The 24,699-nt window shown below is 43.6% G+C and overlaps 1 protein-coding gene across 1 annotated transcript in view; it reads left to right on the top strand.

Moving 5' to 3' along the window:
* The first annotated feature begins 673 nt into the window (after positions 1–673).
* The window catches only part of KCNA7 (potassium voltage-gated channel subfamily A member 7), a 197,164-nt gene continuing 173,138 nt past the window's right edge, over positions 674–24,699 (top strand). The window contains exon 1 of the mRNA XM_078655162.1: positions 674–1,885. Coding sequence (XP_078511288.1) covers positions 1,238–1,885 — 648 coding nt within the window. The 5' untranslated portion in view covers positions 674–1,237. The remainder of the gene's footprint in view (positions 1,886–24,699) is intronic.

The following is a 24,699-nucleotide window of genomic DNA, read 5'->3' as shown; positions in this document are numbered from 1 at the left end:
GCCATACCTAGTAACCCACTCTAGTCCCACTGAGACTCACAGGTATGCCCCAGATGTCCTAGGAGACCGGTGCAGGAGGCGGGAATAGACCGAAACCACGGGCTGCAGGCAGGTTTATATGGCACAATGAGGCCTGCTGGGTTCCATGGAGTGGAAACATGTGGATCTAACAATTCCCTCCACCCTCTCCCAGCGCAGCGGGCGCGTGGTCCTTCATTTTCAGAGAGGGATAGCCCCGAACAGCTGGAGGTATCCCCTGTCCCAGACACGGTGCGAAAATAGCCCGAGAGGAAGGGAGAGGCCCCTGTAAGATGCCGGACCGGTGTTTGAAGACGGCAGGTGTCGGATGAGGAAGGCGCGCGCAGCGTCACCCACCTCCACCTGTCCGCGCGCTCGTGGCCCCTGGCTCTTCAACTTGTCACAGCGCAGTGTGCGCGAGGAGAGTAGAGTTGCTGCGTAGGACCCTATCGGGGGTGCTGGCGCCCTCCGCACCCCCACCCTTGGGCCCAGGGTGTCGTCTCTCTGGCTCGCGGTTATTTTTAGAGGTTGTGCACTGCAGGCCTTTGGGGCAGTACTGGCCAGCGGCCTTTCGTGAGTTATGGACAGTGGAATACGGGAGGGGGCGAGGGAGGGAGGAAAGGAGCCGAGCTGGAGCAGCAGATGAGTATTTTTATTTTTGCATGGAACTGTGAGCCGGTGCACTTCGGAGAACCTGACACCTTGACACCCATGAGGCCATTCGACGGCAGAAGAGCCCGGACACTGCACTAGGAACGGGGGGCTCCACGGGAGCTCAAGCAGGGCCAGAAAAGGGGGGGAAAAGACTCTCTAAAAGCAGAACGAGAATGTTGGTTGGCAAGTGGGCGAAAAGAGCTGAGCATGGAGAAAAATACCTGCTATCACGAATGGACCCACCTTCAATGTGAGGGCACAGCCGAGAGCAGAGGGCAGAGCTGAGCAAAAGGAATGCCGAATGCAAGGAAAGACGACTCCGGATAATACAGACTCAAAAAACGGACACAAAGAGTGCCTAAGTCAAGTGTGGAGAGAAGTCAAGAAGAACAAGCAGCGACGTGGTGGTTGGTAGTTGAGGAGATTGTGGCTGAAGTATTTGTGGACATCAAACAGGATTGCTCAGGGTAGAGGGCAAGATAATCCCCCAAACCTGGAAAAAAGACTATGACCAGGCTGTTGTGACTGTACTGAGACTTGTGAGTCTGCTGCACTATTGTCTGCCATGGACAACTGCACCAGTGGGATGGAGTTGGTGGAGAGCCCCCCGCTGCTGCCGGAGGTGGTTGAGGACAGCCCCCTGATGTTACCTGAGAAGGCAGTGGAAGAAGAGGATGAGGAGAAAAAATATGAGCTCTGCCACATAAAAAACTGCTGTGAGAGGGTGGTAATCAATGTGTCTGGTTTGAAATTCGAGACCCAAGTGAGAACCCTGGGGCGCTATCCTGACACCCTCCTAGGGGACCCCCGGAGACGAATCCGCTTCTTTGACCCAATGAGGAATGAGTACTTCTTCGACAGGAACCGGCCCTGTTTCGACTCCATCCTGTACTACTACCAGTCTGGGGGTCGTCTTCGGCGGCCTGCCAACGTGCCCTTGGATGTCTTCATTGAAGAGCTGAAGTTCTACCAGCTCGGGGACGAAGTCCTCACAAAGTTCCGTGAAGACGAGGGCTTTGCCAAAGAAGAAGTGCGGCTGCTCCCCGAGAATGAGTTCATGAAGCAAGTGTGGTTACTTTTTGAGCACCCGGATAGCTCTTCTGCCGCTCGTATCATAGCTATCATCTCCGTCATGGTGATCCTCATCTCCATCGTCATCTTCTGTCTGGAGACGCTGCCAGACTTCAGGGACGAACGGGACCTCTCTTTGCCGGTATGTCCTCTGTCTCATCCTTATCATCATAAGAAACAATAGTGTAGTAGATAATGAAATAAGAACAAAAGAGAAGAGGTTTAGGAGAATGTTCCTAAAAATGGAGAAGTTGGTTTTGGAATCGATTCTAATGTGCACTGGTTGGTGGCTCACCACTTCAATGTTCAATGTGAAAACAAACACTGCAAAGACATCTTTTGTAAAAATGACATACTCCAAAACCTAGATTATCAAACTCAAGACCTTCCAAACATAAAGCTCTCTACAAACCATTCGACATGTATTCCTACTCTCAGTCAGGCTGTTTTCCAGCATATTTTAGGTTTTGTGTAATTTAGCACTTTCACGCCAGCCCTACCAAATCTAAAGGAACATTCTTAATACTGGGGTAAGGTGCAGGGCTAAACTTTAGTAGTGGGGTATTTATGTGATGTCAATGGTTATGGTAGTCCATATTTTGGAGTCTATAGTTTTGCAAAATATGTTTTTGCAGTTCTTTATGAAACATGTATTGTAAAATAGATTTCAAAATAGGCTGATGAAATCTAAACTTTACATAAATATCTTCCTACAATAGTTTGCACCATTTAATTCTTCAATTAATCCGAACCCACTTTATTAGGATAGGGTTAATTTACTATTCTAACTTGATAGAAGGTTTAAATGCAGATCGACATTTTTTTAAATAAAATATGTTGATTCCAGATTTTGATAGTCTATGTTTTGGAGTCTACATTTTTGCTATTTTTTGTAGTCTGTTTTTACATGCTAGCGTCATACCTGACATTTTCTAACGTATTTAGTTTGTTGGTGTCAAAATCCCGAAATGTAGAAGAAACATGGGTAACTTTTCCCACCTCATCATTTGTAATTCTGTAATCTACCAAAACCCACTGAACCTTCCAGCTTGTGAATAGCTGTATAATCAGTGCCCATCTCAGGTACAGTTCCACTGGAAATGGAACGGTTAGTCCATGCAAGACAGCAGCGTAATTGTCTAAACTCTTCTAGAGATGGTCACTTAAAGATGGCAAAATAAGAAAGTGTATATGTTTGTGGGCAGCCAGATGGGTGTCGAGAGCTTTGCGGTAAATGCTTCTTCAGAAAGGCTTTCTAATTTTGTTGACGTATAATTCCAATCTTAAAGTCCTCAATATTAATCAGACTTGAGCGATGTTTACCTACAAATGTCAAGGCACATTGACCAACAGTTGTATGCCTTGTCTTCCTTGCTATAATAGTCCACCTTAATTAACTCAGGGATGTAAAGCTGTCTCAGTGGAAAGTCGTGTGAACCTAGTGCTTACGCATGCACACCTAGTGATGAAAATATGAGGCCATGTCGGATTACATTAGCGCTGTCTGCCTGAGGGCAAACCACTGAAAGAGCGAGGCAAGGTGTACAGCAATCTAGAATCATGGGTTCAAAGGAGTAATATTGATCACGTTTGAAAATTTGAATTTTGCTGTTGCTGACTTACTCTCGTCTGGGACTGACATACTTCCCCAGATAGGTTGTATTACCACAGGGACTGATGAATCCTGTTCTCTATTGCTGCAGTCTCAAGGTGGTGCACAAGATCTGTCGGACTCGGGTTTCCCTGACGGCACAGCTTGAGTTTTTTCAAAGTCACGGGTACTCTATTTACAGAAAGCCGCAAACTCAGGCACTTAGTACAGCATGGTCTGGTGTGCCCGAGGGTCTACATGCAGGAATTGCCTCTGTGAGTCCTGAACCTTGTGGGCCACATTATGAATAGTGATGCATCGCTGGGCAAAAACAGGGATGCATGACTTTTCATAGCACCATCCTTACGACACCATGGATGTGCCATAATAACAATACGGTGCCTCATGGCGCAAGGATTTACAGGTAAGTCAGGAATTCTGACGTATCTGGTGGTGCAAAAATTAAGCATTGCAGGAGTGTGTTGTAAAACTGATGCAACTCCAGCAATGTGTCATAACCCATGTTCAAGTCCTATTTGATAGGACCTGCGTCAAACCTAACGCCTGCTTGAAGCAAGCGTAAGGATTTTGACGCAGTCAAGTCGTAGAAGAGACGTGGTGAAATCTCATCAATTTCACTGTGCCACTTCTACAAGCCTTTTTTACGGGGGAACGCCCAGCCTGCATACATTATACCTGACGCAGGTATAATGTAGCTCAGGCCTTTACGTAGTGACGCATTTGCCTAGATGTGTCACTTTGTAAATAGAGCGCAGTGCATTGATTACGCTGCTGCAGCGTCACAAAAAAGTGACACAACTGCGATGCAAACCCTTCATAAATTTGGGCCCTCAGTATGGAACAGCTCCTCAACTTTGGGTCTCCAAAGCAACTTTTTCATTTTAGCTTTACGTTTTAGTTCTTGCACTTTTCGGATGTTACAGCCTCACCATTACCAGATTCTGTAAGTTATCCAGTTATGTTAGGAGGAGGAGTGTGGTTCAATGGTTAGAGCGGCAGACCCTGATGCAGAATTCTGGCCTGGGGCCAGGGTTCAATTTCAGCGGACTGACAATTCTCGCCTTGGTGCCTATTCTAATCATGGACCCCATGCTGAAACTCTGGGCAATAGCTTGCTTAACCTCCACACCGGCCCCAACAGTGCTAGGATGCCTTGCTTCACCCTGGGGGTGCCCAGGAGTGGACCTCACAGGGAAAGCCAGGAAGGGTTCCACAGCGGTATGAGTAATAGCGCCAGGAAACCGCTTGGTGGCAGTGCGCTCTACAAATACCTTGACATTTACATTATATTATTATGTGAATGGCACCAAAAATCTTAGATACGAAAGAGCTAACAACTGCTATTGTGGGCAACGAAAATAGCCTTCATTTTAAGCATGCAGCATAACCTACTGCGCCTATGATGCCTCTATTAAAATATTCCACTTCTGAACATACTGCAATTCCTCCTCTTCTGATGATGAAACGATTCTTTCATTTCTGAAGATGGAAAAATTCTGTTAATTTCTGAAGATGCTGTTAGTTCTTTATTTCTCATGATGAGGCACATGTTATGCTTCCAAAGAAGATGAAAGTCAGCAACTTACGGAGAAGAAACCTGTGAAGATGGAGAAAACACTTCATGTCAAAAGAAGCAACCGTGCTTTCACTTTTGAAGAATTGTTGTGGTGCCCAGAAGCCACTTTTGATGAGGCAACAATCTGACACTTCCGAAGATTCTGCAAGAGCTCACCTCTGAAAATGTTGTAAGCACTTAACTTCAGAAGATACAACAGTTGTGCAACTTATTAACTTTCTGCAAGCATTCTACTTCTCAAGAAGCTGCAAGACTTCCACTATTAGAGATACGGCAAGCTCTTCATTTTAGAAGATTCTGCAGGTACAAAACATCTGAAGTTGCTAAAAAGAGTTATTTTTCAGAAAAATCTACCTGACTTCCAATTTTGAATATACTAAAAGCCATTTACTTCTCAAGATACATGTCTGCTCCTTCTGAAGATGCAACAGTGTTATCACTTCTAAAGGTGCTGCAAGTCCTCCACCTCTGAAGAAACAATAACTCTGTAAAGGAGAAGAAGAGGTCGGAGGAACCTGAGGCGTCAGACCAAGGGAAATTGATAACTCAGGAGCAAGAGCCTCACACACCCAAATGGGTGTAATGCTGATTCATCGGGAAGCTACTTGTTGGGCCTGTACTGCAATGCCCAACGCGCCCTGCACTGCAATGCCCAACGTGCCCTGCAGGGGGCCTCCTTGCCTGAGTTCTTCTGTTTTTGCCGATGTGAAGAGTGAGGTGCAGTGTTGAGTGTAATAAGTTAGTAGATGTGAGATTAAAATGAACTAAAACGGATACCCAAAAGTCAGTTTAATATGTGAGTTCCCTTGACATTGATAAAAGCAACGAGAGACTAGATATGGATACAATAGTCCACACTAGCTCTATAAGTGATAATTGAAAGAGGGTCTACTTGTTTCTTGCCTATTTAATATCAACTGATCACAGGAATTCATCAGTACCAATCTACTCAAGGTTGGGTCGGTAGAGGGTGCAAAATGTTTAAACCGTATTCAACAGCAATACTATACCCCAACTATGAATGGCAGAGAACAACGCTTGATGGTGTCGGACCACAGTTTGCCAAGAGCGTGATTTGTGAACAACGTACCTGAATCTCTGCCACCTCGGAAGACCTCTATTGTGGCAGATATCCGGGTAGGTAATTCGCAAATCGCGCTCTCGACAAACTGGTTTAACACGATCAGGCATTTTTTCTCTGACATTCGTATTTGGTGTATACTATTTGCCCACATATGGTAAATTTTAACCCTGAAGGTATATTATATACACTTGTGATTGCTGTTGGGTACAGTTTCAATATTTTTCTCCCTCTTCCATACACCAACTTTGAGTAGATTAGGACCTTGGTCCTGATGAACTGCTGTGATCAGTTTGATCGGGTCTGGTGGCTCAGTGGACTAATGCATCCACTGCAACTGCCTGTGTTCAGCCTCATGGTCACAGGTTCAATTCCCAGCAGGGCCACTCAGCCTTTCATCCACCTGAGGTCAATAAAATGAGTACCATAGAGTTGGGTAACAATAAACATGTTATTCAGCACCAAGATGCCTAAGGGTGAACGTGCGCTTTACAAATGCACATATTATGTTATATTGAATAGGCACAAAACATGTCAACCTTCTTCTAATTATCATTTATAAAGCTAGTGCGGACCATTGTATCCATATCTAGCCACTCATTGCTTTTAACAATATCAAGGGAACTCATATTAAACTGCCTTTTGGGTACGCCTTAGTTAATTTTAATCTCACATCTACTCACCTTATCACACTCAACACTGCACCTCACTCTTCACAGTGGCAAAAATAAAAGAACTCCAGCAAAGAGCACCCCTGCAGGGCCTGTTGGGCATTGCAGTGACGGCCCAACGAGGAGCTGCAAAATGATGAAGCATGACACTCATTTGGGTGTGTGAGGGCTCTTGCAGAATCAGATCCCCCGATCTGATGCCTCAAGTTCCGCCGGCCGCTTCTTCTCCTGTTATGAACTGCATACCCTTTGATTTACATAGCCTGTCACGGGGTATGTATGCTGGACCTTCTTTCGCCCCTTGCCCCCCCCCTGTAGACTCCAAAATAATAACTCAGTCACGTCCCCAAATCCCCACATCTGAAGGTAACATTCATCCTTCACGTCTGAAAAGGATAGACATTATATAAATATATATAGGAAGATACTTTATGAATCCCACTTTGAAGGTGCTGTGAGTCCTCCACTTTTGAAAGCACTGCAAGTCACCCACTTTTGAATGTGCTGCAAGTCCTCCAGTTCTGAAGATGTAACAACCTGCCACTTCTAACTGCGATCAAGTGATTTACAAATAGGCTGCACACACACAACTGTAGATGGGTTACACATTTTCCATTTCAAACACACCACAGACCCTCTGCTACCTAAGTCCTTTATTGGTCGAATCCAATTATTCTACTTTTGGAAGTTCCAGGATTCTTCACTTCACCATGGGTGATACACGCTAGGACATATTGGATTTTCTATTTTTAGAACTCTCAAAATCTGACTTCCCTACCTTGGCACCATGATTCCTTTATTTGCAGGAACATTTTAGGCTAGTACCAATCCTCCAGTTTTTCATTGCCACCAATGCTCTATGATGAGGGCCCTTAAGGAGGTCTTTCACTTTCAGGACACCAATGGTTTTTTGATTTCCAGGATGCCCTGTGCTGTTACTTTCCCTGACACTGTGGATTCTTCACATGCAGGTATACTATACTAGGCTTCATGTACAGTGAACTGGAGGTTCTTCCCTTCCAGGATGCCAAGGATATTTCAGTCCAAGGACAGTGAGGATCCTTAGTTTTCAGGATGCTGGGAGTCATCTACTTCTTTTATACTGGATATTCTTTCTTCTAGGACAATGATGGTGTTTTTTTTTAACAAGGACAGTGTGGATCTATAACTGCCAGTACATCATAGGAGCTTCACTTCAAGACACCATGACTGCTTCACTTCCAAGGAGGTGTGGGTTCTTCTTTTCTTGAGTGCCAAAGCGTCTTTACGAACAAAATGGCAGAGTTCCGATCCTTTCAAAGTGCCATGAATTCTTCTTTTCAGGGGATAGGAGGTTCTTAATCTGCAGGAGACTGGAAGGCCTTACCCAGCAGTGCACATAGTGATCTTCAGTTTCAGGAGCATTGAGGTGCATCACCTAATGTTCACTTTCAGATATCAGTGGCCCGTCACATCCAGGACACTGTATGATCTTCAGCTCTAGTACATTCTGGATCCTTCACTTCTAGAACATCAACAGTTCTTCACTTCCAAGATGGTACTTCACTTTCAGGGTGCTAAAGTATCTTCAGTTTCAGGAAAACTGAGAATTTTCACTTTTATGGTGCCAGAAATTGTTTAATTCCAGTGTGTCATAGTCAGTCGCAGAAATGTATTTAGCCAATTGCGGCCATAAAGTTACGGATAATAAAAAAACATTCCATAAATGAATAGAGCCACATTTCAAGGTTCAAGACACATCCAGGGATACTACAGTTAGTTTCAAGGGAGACACTACATAGTGTTCGTACCAATGATAAGATGCATAAAACATATATTAAAGGGCCAATGGGTATCAGACTAAAGATTAACATTTTTTTTAAGTTTAAAAAATGAGGTCAGATCCTAACATACAAATATGATAAGGACTGGGGTAGTTATGCTGAACCATATTTGTTTCTAACTCCCAGTAAAAGGCGGACAAAATTTCCCACTTCCATGAAAATATTCTCATTCTTCAGCCTTTGCAATTGCTCAAAAGCCTCCTTATGGAAGTTCGTATTAAAAGAGTAAAAAATAGGGCCCAGAAATCGCTTCCTAGCGTAAGTATAGAGAGTGCATAATACAATAATTCCAGAGTGTCAGAGGTTTTTCACTTCCTAGCACACAAGAAGTACTCCCTTCTAAGAGAAAATACTTTACTATCAGCACACTAGAGCAGTGGGTCTTAACCTGTGGTCTAGGTACCCCTTGGGGGGTCCACGGATGTTTTATAACGTTAAATAATATTAAAATTAATACATGTAGATTAATAACATGTATAAAAGTAAATAAGCAACATTTAAAATTGTAAAACCTTTCTTTTGTTGTGAATAAAATAAATATTCCAATATTTGAGTATTTCTTTGGTGTACATGTATTTTTTTTATTTTTGTGTATTGTTTTGAGGTTCAAATCATAGAAATTGCTTAGACTTGGCGTCTCCGGCTTCCGATAATGACTCAGTGGGGGTCCCCAGATTCCACTAATGATTCAGTGGGGGTCCACTGCAGTGAAAAGGTTAAGAACCCCTGCACTAGATGATCTTTACATACAGGACACCAGAGGTTGTTCACCACCATGTCATGGATTCTGTCATTCTAGAATTCCATGAGTCCTTCACCTTCAGCTGAAGCTTCACCTTCAGAAGGTGCTTTATTTCCAAGGCTATGGAGGAACTTCACACCCAGAACACCTTAGATTCCTCACTTCTAGAAACCCAGAGATTTTTCACATCCAAGATGCAATGGTCCGTCGCTTCAACAGTGCTGGAGGTTTTTCAGTTCCAGGACATCCTGGGTACTTTAATTCCAGATTGCTGGAGGTTCTTTAGTTCCTCAATACTGAAAACACCTCACTTCGACGATGTCAGAGGGCCTACCATTCCAGGATGCCATGATCATTCGCTTTAAAAATTGCCAGTTATAGTCCTCATCCCAGATGCTCCACTTCCAGGCTGTGAGCCTGACTCCCAGGCCATAGGCGACTATTGCTTTTGCAATGTATTAGAGATTTTACAATGAAAGAACAAGAAATTAAGTTAGATCGTCCTCCAAGTCCATGGCAAATGTAACTAAGTGTAATAACTAAATTGTGGTCTACAGAAAATTAATCAAACATTAACATAGAATAATGGAAATTATACAAATATTGTAAAGGCCCTTGTAGGGAAAGTATGAGTGAAGCAGATGTGGTGATAGGAGATAAAACTGTAGTGAGGTATACATTATAGCTACAGAAAGAGAACAAATGTGTTAAAGAGGATCCAGTCATACAAATCTTATGTGAGTGATTTACAACATACACTTCTAAGTATCTTCCAAAAACTTTACCCAAAACTGCAGTTTACTAAGCAGTTGATAAGAGATCTTTTCTAGAGAGGCCTAGGTGGTCACATTGTTGACCCAGTTATCAATAGATAGTTTGTGTGAGTCTGCACCTGCTGCATGTGCTCCTCACTACTGTGGGTGAATCATAAGCGGTAGATTCTCTTTAAAGAGTGTGGCCACTGACGGACCCACAGGATTAGGTGTCTGTCAAATCTTTATGTCCTAAATTGTCCCAGCATCTCTTGGGCCAAAGTATTAAATGTGAGTCAAATTATGGGGCCTGAGCATGTCTCAGCGACTGTTTGATTATAATAGACTGACATCTAGATGTCATAAAAAGTGCCAGTCATTCCTTGGCCACAGTAGTAGATATGAGTCCAATCTAGATGTTTCAATAATTCATAGTGACCCTTTGGCCACAGTATTAGCTGAGTGTCCCATTTAGGTGTCCCAACAAGTCTCAGCATGTCCTGAGCCTTAAAGTTGGTGTGAAACCAATCTGGGTGGCCCAATAAGTTTCAGCGGCTCTTGGGACACAGTAACAGATCGGTGTCCAATATAGGTCTCTCAACATGGGTCTGACAACATATGCCAGTGTCTCTGGGGCTGAAGGTTTAGATGAGAGTCCAATCTAGTTGTCCCAACAAGTCTCCGCATGGCATGGGCTTTAGTATTAGGAGAGACTCCAATGTAGGAGGCCCCATAAGTCATAACATCTCTTGAGGCATATTAGAAAATTGGAATGTGGAGCACTCCATTGAATACAATGGAGTGCTCCGTGCTTCTACGGGCTGGTAAAGGCCCGCAGAGCAACATTCCAATGTTGCTTGAATAAAGGCCTCTCGGAGCCGAGGGGATTTCAATCCCCTCGGGCTCCGAGAGGCCTTTGTTTTATTTGTCAGAACATTCTGCCCTCTAGTGGCAGAATGTTTTTTTTTTTTTTTTTTTTTTTTTTAATCCAGACCGTGGCAGAATGTTCTAATAGCAACAACAAACGGTACAACTCATGCTCCTTAGCTCACACACTGCAATCATCCACGAACCTGACATACCGTAGCGGCTGCTACCGAGGAGTAATGTTGGGGTGGATGCCGGTGTTAAAAATAAGAAAAGGGGGGAATAAATAAAGAAAAACCTTCTTACCTTCCCGGCGGCGGACTCTCCTTCATCCTCTTCGTCCACGACGCACGCAGGAACAGGAAGCACCCAGGCTCCCTCCCCTAAGCCAATCACAGCGCTGCAATGCAGCGTTGTGATTGATCTGAGCGCCCAGCGGGGACTGGGAGGCTTTAAATCTTCCTCACCAGGCTGTGTAATGCAGCCTGGTGGGGAACATGCAAAGAGCGCATGGCTGTTCGGCCAGCCCAAGACGGCCGGCCAAACAGTCATGCACACTTTAGAGCATGCTCTCCACTCCTCCCCCTGCTCTGCGGCCGGCACAGCCCGCCCCGCCTACACCTTTACAGTACACCACAATAGTGATAAATAAAATGATACACTGTTATTATCATTTTATTTTTCTTGTGGGGCAACGCTTCTCTGCCTTAGCGGAGGAGCCGCCACTGTTGACATAGTTGACATCATTACACATCCCAACCTAGGTCCACTTTTCATCATAGAGACATGGTTCACACTCACCTCCACAAACATCGTGAATGTACTCATCACCCGGGACTACAACTTTCAGTAGGTAAAATGTACATATGAGATATTTGGAGGACTTGGGATCACTCAAAAATCTACCTGGGTCTACCATTTAAGTGAACCAACAACACCTTAGTAATGACTCTTCTCCCCTGCATCTTCTACTCTCAGCATCCTGCTTGGCCTCCTTTGAACTCAGCTGCATATGCTCAAGAATCTCACCCAAAATCTATACCTGTGCCTCTGTCCAGCACACCAACCCACATCCCTCTGATACTTCAACCTAGCCAGTGACTTTAGCACAAAGTTAATGAAAGGACAATAAGTAGCACATTAGCAAATCTTCCCACTCCAAAGGCAAACATTTCTGGCTTCGACATAGCCACCTCACACTAATTCACTCTAACGCCCTACTAATGACTGGACTAACCATTGTGCCGCCTTTCTCTTTACTCCATACCACACCAATACTCTACGGTCAACCAAAATTAGAAAAACAAACATTAAGCAGCATTTAGAACTTCTCTGTAGACACCCTCCAAGAAGGACTCAACCTGTTGAACACCCACATTTCCACATCAAATTTCACCATACTCATCAGCACATACAACCCTACATGGGAAAACATGTGAAGTGACACACCACTGAAAACACAACCCATCAAGCCAAAACCTTCAGCTCTATGGTAAGTGCTGAATACACAGACAATTAAGGATACCGAAAAAACCAATGACCCCGACAACGTCGTCCATTGGAAAGAACTCCAGATGCTGGACTTTGGTAGGTTCTCAGATGAACTATTGACTTACTGCTTCTAACAATCTGGGAGACACCACCTATTATATACTAAATTCCTGGACAGAGTATATTCTATTTTGCAGCTTCTTTTCCACTTTGCTCTCCATACACTCTATTCTGTGCTGGAAGTGGATATGAAAGAACGGATTTATTATTACATTTCGCACAGGCATGTACAGATATGTATGTGTAATAGATAGGAGTGTTTAATGAGATCACTAAAAAGACTGAATTATCATTAGCTCTGCCAATGTAAGTGGATCCATAAGGATACATCAAGGAGGTGCCAAAGGCACCTGCACATTCACAGCCTTGGCATTCCTCTTGGTGTAAAGACAGATAGCAATATGCTGGGGGCAAGAACCACTGCTACCGTTAATCGTTGGATTCATGATCTGATATTTTGTAATAACAACATGGATCTGTATTTCTTGCTGATGCCACCCAAACTTGAAGCACAAAGCTACAACATACTCAACTCCCCCAAGGCCACCTTCTACAAAGATGACATTCTGCCATCACGCATTGTGAAATGCCCTCAGAACCTCCTCAACATCATCAACTCCTCCATCAGCCATGGAATATTTCTGGACGTCCTCAAGACATAAAACAGATACTTCCCCTGCTGAAATATCCTATCCTGGAACCAGGCAACCTCGCTCTGCACCTGCTGCTCCATCACCACTGCAATGTTAAATGTACAATCATCGAGGAATGATTCTATATTCAGTTGTGGGATCAGAGCAATAAAAATAACCTGCTACGGGACTGCTGATCTGGAATGCTGCAGCACTGATACTGCCATCCTTCAGATAATCAATGATCCCGTCCTCATCAACAATGAAAATGTCTTTTGCCCACTGATCTATCTCGACCTCTCCGCAGTCTTCGACACATGACCCACAAGCACTTATCCACAACCTCAAAACGCACCTAACTTTTTTGTGGCAGAAACCTGCAATGGTTTACCTCTTTACATACCAGCTGTCCTCCACTCATCCATAGGAACCTCAAGATCCAAGAAACTCCTCATATCCTGCGGAGTATTGTGGGATTTATCTTCTTCCTCTTTATTATCAACTTTTACATGATACCCCTTGACCTATACTCATCGGCAACAGCAACAAGATCCATTAATATGATGATGAGACATAATTCTGACTCTCAATTTCAGATTATGGCATTCAGTGACTCAAAACCTGCCTCGATATCATTCAGAACTGAATTTCAAGCACCTACCAAAAATTCCAGTACCTAAGTACTCCTCCCATTATCCAGCCACTAGACTGTCCGACCTGAACTTCGATGACTTCATCACCAGCTGACAACCAACACTAAATCACTTTATTTCGCCATCATCATCAATAGCTACTAAGAATACTGTTCCTAGAAAACCAAGACAGCATGTTATGCACTTCTGAAAAAAGTGGCACCCTTCTTATCCAAAACTGACATCAGGACAACTCTCCCACAGAGATGTAGGCAATGATCTTTCAAGGTGCCTCCCAACACCACTCTGCACCAATGAAAGGCATCCTGCAGGAACAATACCACTTCATACCTGGAAGGGAAATTAACCACCTCAGATGGACAGCACCAAACCTGGGCCCAGGGCATTATGTTAATGTAAATGTTAATGTTAACAGGATTTATAAAGCGCACGAATACCTGGAGGTGTCTTGGCGCTGAGGAACACAGTAAGCCCGCTCTAACGTCTAATTCATGGACAGACAGATTTCTAGTTCTTTCCTGAAGGTGGAAAGGGAGCTTGCACTTCTGAACTCACTTGGAAGAGTGTTCCAGAGTTTGGAAGTGCCGTGGTGAAAGCTCATAGTGATGATGAAGAAACACAAGAAGGAAAAGTCCAAAAAGCAAGCATTTTACATCTAAACATCCAGGATATGGAACAAAAGCCCCATCAACATGAGAATGATGCCTCCCCCTGCAATACAGAAAGGAATTGAAGAACCATCTCCTCAAACAGTGCTACCTCTTCAAAAAATATTGAGAGGGAGAGGTGTGGTGCTGCGGCCAGGGCGACTGACGTTGGAATCTGGGGATCACAGTTCGATCCCCGGCTGATTAGCCCAGCACCATGTGACTCTGGGCAATATCTTGCTTAATCTTCCCAACGGCCCCCAGCGCCTAGAGACCCTTATGGGTAATTGTTTGCACTTTACAAATGTGGATTATTATTATTATTATTTAAAAAATATATATATTTTTATTAGCATTTTCAGTGCAAAACAATAAAACAGGCATGTCAATATCTCTCCAAAGATCCAAACCCCGAGCCCCCCCACGAACCCCCCCGAGCCCCAATCCTCTACACATCATGGAAAGTCTTAGCAGCGTACAGTCCACTTCAATGTCTCTGGCAAAAATGATTAGGACAGCACCCGCCAGTCCGTGACCCACATGGTCCCCCAACCCCCCTCCCAGCAACGTTTCAGAGACCACCATCCAACCCATGATATTGGCGCCATTTCCCCCACACCCTCCCAAACTTCTTCGGACACCCCGTGCCTTGTAAGTGACCCTCTCTGCAGCCATATACAGGTCAAGGCCATCACGCCATTCTGCCAGTCTCGGGCACTCTGGGGCTCCCTACTTCCTGGCCACATCCCTCTTGGCCACCACTAAGGCCAGCACCAGGAAAACAACGTTATTTGTCATTCCCAATAGGACCAGTTTGGGGTCCAGCTGAAGTGTGGTCTCCAGCACCGCTCCCAATTCTTGGATTACTGCTGCCCAGTAGTTCTGAATTTTCGGGCACGCCCAGATAGTGTGGAAAAAATCCCCTCTTTCAAACCCACAACGTAGGCAGCATGGATCTGGCGCCCTCCCCATTTTATGCAGTCTCACTCGATCAAAATAGGTCCTGTGGAGCACCTTGAACTGTATCAGCCGCAGGCGGGATTTAATTGCCACTTCGCGTGGATGCATTAAAACAGTTCCCCAGTCCACCTCATCCATTTCCCCCACTTCACTTTCCCAGATTTGTCGTAGCTTTACTAGCCCCTTTAGGTGGCTTATTATTATTAATATGAAACTTCATATGCCCTACCATTCCTGTAAACAATCCTGAAGGATATTGTAGGGCTCAATTGCACTGTGGCTCACTCTTCTACAGTTTGGTTCTTACATCAAGAATACCACAAAAAACATACATTCATACATGTTTGGTTACCTGATTATTAAATAAATGCAGCTCTCTCGCCCTATTATAATCACTACCAGGATGGAGCTTGTCCGTGTCATCATTTAATATCAGTGGAGACTGTGGGTTCAAAGGCCTTTTGTGATAACACAGTCAAAACCACATCAAAACCACATTTAAATCTTAGAGGGCGTTTATGGTATGTCCAAAACTTTGAGAAAACATCAACATGCCAGTATATGATTTACTCTCTTAAAGAACAAGATTTTGCTGCAACATTTTTGTAGCCTCCTGTTGGTCAAAATATGGGTCATTATAGATTTCGTCCTGAGTGCCTAATTGGGACAGTGGCAAACCAACTCCAGTGATGTCTATAATTTTATGGAGAACATGCTCCAAGAAGCCATGTACATGTTTACACGTATGCCACATATGGGCATAGGCACCAGTCTCATTGCACCCATGCCAGCAAACAATGGAACTGTCAAACATCTCCTTCAGGTACACCAGCAGCAAATACCATCTAAGCATGAGTGGTTTCTTGGAATTTTTAAGTCCATATTAGCACTTGGGGCATACAGCAGTGTCTGCAAAGATTGTGATCGTTCCAGGGCTTGATAGATTTGTGTTATGATGTGTACCCCTCCTCCCAACTGCAACATACCCTCCAATTTAGTCAATGTTCTACTTCTGCTTGCTATCATTATGGGGTCCCTTGACCAGTGCAACGGTTGGGTAATTCTAGAGATCTTGTGGTCTCAAAAGGAGCTCATGAGCACACTGGTTTCTACTTTTAAGCATTCCTCGTTCATACACCATGCCTGGGGCCAGCCCCCCCAGCCAGTAGACCAGGTCGAGTAATTGTTGTTAGACATCCCTGGCGGAAAGTCTGGGTTTCCCACAATAGATATGAAGTGCAATATCGGTGGATGTTAATAATCATCTCTGAAGTTTATGTGTAGATGGTGGGAGCCAGAGCAGAGTAGTTAAAGGGACCCCACTAGTCTCCAGGTAAACGGAACACCAAGGTTTTGCAACAAGTTAAGAAAACCAAGTCAAGGCTCGAGCCAGTTGTACAATTACTATATATCTATAAATATCTGGAGCACCAACTTCCCTCCCAGTGAGACCTGTGCCACAAGGACCTCGCCAAACGGGGTGATTTGTCATTCTATACCATATCTTTTTCTGTATGCCTCAGATTACTTTAGGAGAAAAAACAAAGGGCAGTGTTCTTGCAATATACAAGAGTCTTAGGTAGAAATTCCTTTTAACCCTATTAATCTGGCCCAGCCATTTATTTATTTATATGGTTTGTAAGGCGTCTGAATCACCCCCGAAGGGGTATCTCTGCGCTGTGGACACCCAACAGTAGGCTGAAGGAGGGAATAAATTAGAACAAAACAGCTTTGAGGAGCCTTCTAAATTGAAGTGGGTCAGGGCATTGTCTCAGATGGGTGGGGAGCTGGTTTCAATAGAGAGGAGCAAGATGAGAGAAAGCTTTCCCACCCATCCTTGATTTCTTAAACCGAGGAACCAGGAGAAGGGATTTGGTACATAAACAAAGAGACCTTGTAGAGATATAATGTTTAAGTATCTTTGCAACGTAAGTGGGGCCCTTGCCAAGCACGGCCTTATGAACGGTGCAACAGATTTTAAACTTAATTCGCTTCCGTACCGGGAGCCACTGAAGCTGCTGAAGAAGGGGATGGGAAGCTGTTCTGGGTAGAGCATTCGAGACAAGGAGCACCGCTGTGTTCTGGACTACCTGTAATCTGCACAGTAAGGACTGATTAGCTGAGACCAGGAGAGCGTTACAGAAGTCTAGTCAGCTTAGTACCAAAGCCTGAATGAGGGTTTTGTGTGTGGATTCCTGGAGGAAAGAGAAGACTCTCTGTAGCAGACCAAGCACATGGAAACAGGAGCTGGCAGTATTGGCCACATGTTTTTTCATGGTCAGTGCCTGGTCTAGGCGTATGCCAAGATTCTTGACAAGAGTCAAGTCAAGTCATTATCACAAGCCTTTGGGTTGGTGAAGGATTTGAGGATCTGAAATAAAGCTTTGGGGACGTTCCCTGCCTGGTTGACCTGTTGCTTGATAAATGCTTTCTGTGCAGCTTTTATATTTTTGTGATAGTGGGTGTGAGCGAGCTTATATCGCGTCTCTCCAGATTTTTACACCGTCGTTTTTCTGTCCGAAGATCGGACGAGAGCCATGCTGTCTGGGGGTGCCTGGCCATACTGGGAAGCAGTTTCAGAGGGGCAAGCTGATCTATGGCCGTTTTTACGGAAGAATTATAATGGACGAGACCTTCCTCAATGTTGTTTGCCTCCACATTCCATGAAGTAGAGAAAGCAGCCTGGAAAAGATCCGGAGTGATTTTATGCCATTGTCTACGGAGGTGATTGGAGGCAGGTTAGGGTGTATCATGCAGCCTAGAGCCTTTAATGTGGAAGTCAATGACATGCATGGTCGGTCCAAATCAACAGGGGGAGAGATTCGCATAGGATACTGGGCGAATTGGTGAGGATAAGGTCCAGTGTATGTCTTGCTGCATGTGTGGGGCCGTCGTTGATCTTAGCTAATTCTAAAGAAGCAAGATCTGCTAGAAGCACCGAGGCATCTAGATTTGACGTGCACTCACTATGTACATTGAAGTCTCCCAGCAGTACATTTTTTTGGGTTTGAAGTAACATGGGGAGCTATCAATTCCGTGAGTTGAAGTGAAAAGTCCGCAAAGGGGCCAGGGGGCCGGTAGACTAAGGCACCCTTCCAATTGTGTTGTGGAAGTAGGTCCATTCGGAAGACTAGAATTTCAATCCAATCGTTGCACCATTGCTCAAGTATAGATTCTTTGATGCAATCTTTATTGACAATGGCTATCCCACCCCCCACTTTAAGCTGTCTATCCAATCTTTGGATCCGGTAGCTCTCTTGGAGTGCTACTGTAATGGTAGGGGTGGATCTGTGTTTAAGCCATGTTTCTGTCAGGAATCCTATATCCGGGTTCTCGGAGGTAAGTAGGTCCCTCACCTCAACCGCATGTTTTGGCAGGGATCTGACATTACATAGGAAACCTTTCCAATTATGGTTGGAGTTTTTTGGAGCCATGAGAGCTCTACCCGCCCCTTCTGTACAAATCCTTGGAAAGGCTTTAATATGGGCGTAAGGGTTGACTCTATCATTGTGGGGGTAGCCCTACAGGTGTCCATGAATGTAGCAAACAACTTAGTCAAAGGGGAAACCAGGATTTCAGCAAAGACATTGTAAAAAGATTCGAAGAAACCATGAAGGCAAGTAGTCTTATTATTTGGAAGGAATTTTATAGCACTCCTAACTTCTCCTCTGAGATAAGTTCCTCTAATCCCTCCAACAGTTCTCAGGCAATCTCTGGAAAAGTGACTCCCTCTAGATAATATTGCTGAGGAATCACAAAGATATCCTCTACATAGAGCTGTGTTTAACTGCGTAAACATTTCTAGTATGTCCTCATCTGAGGTGTTGTGCACCTGGATTGGTGTCATTATGGCATGAATGTAATTTCTAGTCGATTTGTGATGTAGGTTGTAGGCCGGTAGCTTGTCAGCTTGTCTGTCCTCTCCTAATATGATTGTTTAATGCTCAGTAACTTGCGGGCAGTGTCTTTGCTCAAAAATGCTTCTAGTTATCCCCTTCAGGAGCAATGTCACTGTAAACCCTTGACCCTGTTATTTTGTGCTCATTCTCAAGTGTGGCTATTTTGGCCTCTAGCTTTAGCCACTCTAAAAAAAGTGGTTGTATGTTTTATCAGTTGTCCTCCCATTACTGCTTTGGTCTATTCCCATATCACTGACAATGACATGCCCACTGCCTCGTTCTCTTGTAAGTAGATCTCTTTAATGCTTCCTTTAAGTTTCAATGAAGCACGGGGTCTCTCAGTGCTCTTTCATTTAGTTTCTGTAAACATGTACTTGTAGGGCTACCAGAGGCTTCTGGATTGTCTTGTGCACCGGATCGTGATCTGAAAAAGGCCTTTGCCCCAAACTCTAATGACACTAGGGATTGCAAAAGGGTAAATGATCATATACCTAAAGTTCATTAAAGCATTGCAAACACTGCAGAAGTTTCTAAAATCCAAGCATATCTGCTGAACTTTGACTGGTGGCGCAGGGAGTCCAATAGCATGTCCCTAGAGGGCCTCCACCAAACAATGGACATTGGTCAAAGAGGGTGCACTTGTACGTTTCCCATAAATGGTAATGGCAGATACAGTTTTTTCTTGATATTGGTAGATGCACAGTCAAAGTAGAGTAGAGTAGAATACTGTATGCAATGCGAGGGCATAAAAAAGGATTCAAGATTGTGCACAGACTTATACAGAGAAGAGAAACCTTGTGTTGTGTGGCCATGCGCCTGGCTGTAGAGGTAGATATATTTACTGTCTCTGGTTGATGAGATACGTTTTTTAAATGTGTTTTCAGTTTCTTTCTGTAGTGTAGTAGTGAAAGAGTGGTATGGCCGGTGGATGGGGAACAACCTTTACAACGCAACTTTTACAACGCACTACCATTGCAACAAAACTTTTACAACGCAACATCCATTACAACGCATGCATTTACAACGCCACCATTACAACGCATGACACTACAACGCACACCACTACAACGCATGTCATTACAACGCAGTCATTACAACGCATACTATTACAACGCATAGCATTACAACACATAGTACCCTTACACTATCCAACACTTACCCTACTGTTGCACCCCCTGGAGTTAGAATAGTAATTTTACCCCTACACTATCCAACACTTACCCTACTGTTGCACCCCCTGGAGTTAGAATAGTAATTTTAACCCCTACACTATCCAACACTTACCCTACTGTTGCACCCCCTGGAGTTAGAATAGTAATTTTAACCTCTATACTATCCAACACTTACCCTACTGTTGCACCCCCTGGAGTTAGAATAGTAATTTTAACCCCTACACTATCCAACACTTACCCTACTGTTGCACCCCCCGGAGTTAGAATAGTAATTTTAACCCCTACACTATCCAACACTTACCCTACTGTTGCACCCCCTGGAGTTAGAATAGTAATTTTAACCCCTACACTATCCAACACTTACCCTACTGTTGCACCCCCTGGAGCTAGAATAGTAATTTTTACCCCTACACTATCCAATGCTTACCTTATATGCAATGTAATGTTATGCGTTGTAATGGTATGCATTGTAAAGGTAGTATGCGATGTAATGGAATGCGTTGTAAAGGTAGTTTTTAAAAATTCGTTGTAAATGCATGCGATGTAAAGGAATGCGTTGTAATGGATGTTGCGTTGTAAAAAATGTGTTGTAAAGGTAGGCGTTGTAAAAGTATGCATTGTAACGTCATACATCCCCGATGGATGGATGTTCAATAATATTACGGATCCAAGATGCGTTACTTTAGAAGGTCTTGTCTTCTATTCCTTTTGAGATTTCTAGGTTGATGATGCTGTGACCTGTTGGTTTGTGTTAGCCTCCTGAAATGGCTATGTTTTCTGCGAAGTAGAGCGCTGCAGTATTTGTTTATAGTATACCATGTAAGTGATGAGGCAGTTCACATGTATAGGCTGAAGGAGCAGCCAACAGAGGTCATCCAGAGTGAAGATGATGTGGTGTGTTCTAAGGTCCTTTCAGGTGGACAGAGGCATGCACGACTTTTCAGTTCAGTGAGGGATGCTGGCAGACAGAGTATTTCTATCACCCACATATTTGAGTGGATCAATGCTTGGACAGACATTCTGAAGTTTGAATCTTGAAGATAGGATTTTCTCTTTCCAGGAGGCTGAACTGATACCAACCTGCTTGAATGTATTTAACAATATTAGCTTTGAGGACAGGTCCAGCTTCATATCGATGTTGGAGGTAATGTCACAGAAAGCAACGCAAGGCAAGACGTGATAAAAATCTCAATGATGTTTTTCATTAAATGAATGGGTTCTTTGGCACTACATTGCCATCGTTTATATACTTTTGTTTTTGCTGTTTTTGATAACTACAAAGCACATAGATCAGCCTTCAAAATGTCAACCAAGCCTAGGTGATTTCTATGTTCCATGAAAGATATCTAAGTTGTTACGTTATTTAGAACCATTGATGTGGACAAATTGCTAAATTCCACACACAGTATTTTGTGTTGCTTGGAGCCAGAAGGGCAGTATATTTTCGGACATTTGCTGACTTTGAAAGTGGTGGTGGGACAGGGGGTTTGGGGAGAATCTGTGTAGGCCATGAAATGCTCAGAAGTGCATTTCAAGCCCAAAATGAGTATGAATTTGAAACGGTACACATTTTATATCAGGGAACAAGAGGAGGAAGAAACATTTGATGGGTTTCATGCCACCTTGCCTGTTAGCTACAACCTATAATTCCTGAGTTACTTTGGATGAGATGTGAAGAGATCAGATTGTGTTTCACAACAATAACGAAGGAATACAAGAACTATGGTGGGTGATTTGGAACTCTGTTGAAGATGAGATGAGTTTATCAGGGCTGCCTAAGCAGCCGAGCAGTCTGCGGGAAGTAAAATTAACAGAGAAGGGGAATATGGAAAACATGCTTAAGGTCTATACCGTGTTATGAGTATCAGAAAAGTAATACATGAAGAAGAACAAGTCATGTAAATGTGTATGTTACATACACTTATTCCCATCACTAGGAGTTAAGCAGCTGCTGAGGAAAGTGGGATTGTGAGTGCCGTCCATTAAGAAAGGGGGGAACCCATGGTTGCGATAGTGGAAGACATTAAAGAAACAGGACTCCATTATCCTGTCCAGATGTCCTGGTGCAAGGGGGAAGCGAGGAAATGGACTGGAACAAGCAACTCGTGTGTGATAAGAATCTTGGGGGAAGAGGTTCCCTGGGATAAAGAACCTGGGTTTCCCCTTAAGACAGTGAAGGTGCCTACACCATATTACTAAGTGAGAGTGTAAAGGAGATATGGCTTATTTTACAGCAGAGGTACATTACAAACAGGTGGCGGGAGGTTGAAGTGTGTGTAGTGAATTAGGATGGAGAGATCAAATGAATGCGCACTCAAGTGCAGCTAGGGAGTGTGATAGAGCGTGATAGGATAAAAGGATGAGTATGGATTTTTGCATGGGTTTATAGCAGTGAACTGTTTGTTAAGGAGCTATCAGCATTGGACTTGTCTCTGGTCTCCCTCCACACCTATGAAGCAGTCTCCGAGGGGTGCCCATCATGAAAAGATCTGTTGGATGAAATGTTCACACTGGAAAAATGAACGAACTAGAATGCTGAGAGTTAAATGTCCCCATGTTGGGTTGTTCAAGGTTGATGGGGTTTGAGTATGTGCATTTACCTTAGGTGATTAAATAATTATATCTTGGTAAGTGCATATCCTTTTTCTCACCTCAAAAAATCGTGTGACTGTTGGGGAAGCTGCAGTGTTCTTGATTCTGGATGTACTTTCTGCCTACCCCTAGATACAGCCACATCTGATGTCTGAAGTTGACAGTTTTAATCATTAAAGCGCGCTTCCCATTCTAAAGAATGGCACTTGTCCAGAGGGTGAGCCACAGCGTTTTAAAGCAAGTGAGCGATAACGTGTTTCCAAGATAATATTCTATCATGTACTAGAGATGAAAGTTCACATAAAGAAGTGTTGGATGGACTGATATGAGGTTGCAAAATGTCAGTCTGACCTAAACATGCAAATTGTTTAATAAAGCAGTAAAATAGAAAGGCATCAGGCTGAAATTTTGAAAGAAATTGGAAAGGTTTCCTGGTCGAATAACAATAAGCAATGTCTGTTATTTTGTAGCATGTGGGAGTAGCATTTTAAATGTATACATCTTGCTCACTAAGTGAGTGGGAAAAGATCAGAAAAGAGTGTTTACTGCTGTAGAAAACGCGTTAAAGACAACAAGACTGTTCGCTGTGGTTAGAAGGTGCATTGTTACCACCTGTACAACTGTCTATATCGTAGGATAGAGTCTGTCCTGGATAGCTGGTAAGTAAGCGTGAATCGAGCTTTGGCTACCAGGATGCTAATGCTTTAGAAATGTAGGTATCCCATGAATAGGAGGGAGAAAATTGTTGTTTTAGGCAGTTGATCAGGTTCTCTGGAGGACACCTGTCATTGTGTATTGGCCACAAACCTTTGGTCCACATGCTCTCATTAGCAGGTGATAACAAGCTCACTGCCTCTGTTATCATGGTTTGTAAAATGGGATTGCCTATTGCTTGACCAGAATACTGGGATGGGGAGCAGGATGTGATAGCCTCTGTTGTGGATGGAAAGGAAGACTTGTAGACAAAAAGTGTGCCAAAAGTTTGAATAAAGACTTAAAAAGATTCATTGCTTGACTGCTGGGGGGTTGGCATATTTATGCAAACAGAATTGAGGTTTTTTAACCATGTTTTAAGTCTACGGGGTGTTCATTGTAAGTTGTTGCTATAAATAGGGAGTGTGTTAGGTTAATAAGTAAAGGGGTAACATACGATTTCACACCAACAATGAACACCAATTAATGCTGGCAACCAATTTTATTTCTTGTCAGATTTAGCTTTGGATGGAATAGTGTGGTAAGAAGCTGTGTGAAGTTTTTATTTTTTTATTTTATTGTTTTAATCTTGAAGTGTGCGGTATAAGTGACAGCAGGCTGAAGACTAGACCTGCACCAATATCATGTGTTGAGTAACTTTGTGATCCCCTGTAGAAGGTTTCCTTTTATATTGCCCGGCCTTTGAATGTGTACCTGCAAGAACAGATGTTGGTAACATTTGAACGCATGTCACAACCTCACTACATGACCAACAGTACCGGTGTGGAGATTTCCCGCTGTTTTGAAAGAAACTGTGCAGCTTGTACTGACCAGTGGCATTCAAGGTTAGACAATTTAAGGAAAACACATTTGGATGCATCGGGAGACGGCTTTACTCGAGTGAACCCTATAAGATTGCTTAGAGGAAGTAAGGCAATTTATTTGTGCCCCTTGAAGGTGACGGCTTAGTGTGGTGACGAAAGCACAGCAATACAAGATGTAAGAGAGAAAGTAAGAGAAGTACAGACACACA

Source organism: Lissotriton helveticus, chromosome 7 (assembly GCF_964261635.1).
Source record: "Lissotriton helveticus chromosome 7, aLisHel1.1, whole genome shotgun sequence".
NCBI classification, from domain to species: Eukaryota; Metazoa; Chordata; class Amphibia; order Caudata; family Salamandridae; genus Lissotriton; species Lissotriton helveticus.
Note: the sequence above shows the minus strand (reverse complement) of the source record. Positions and strands in the feature narration are given on the sequence as shown.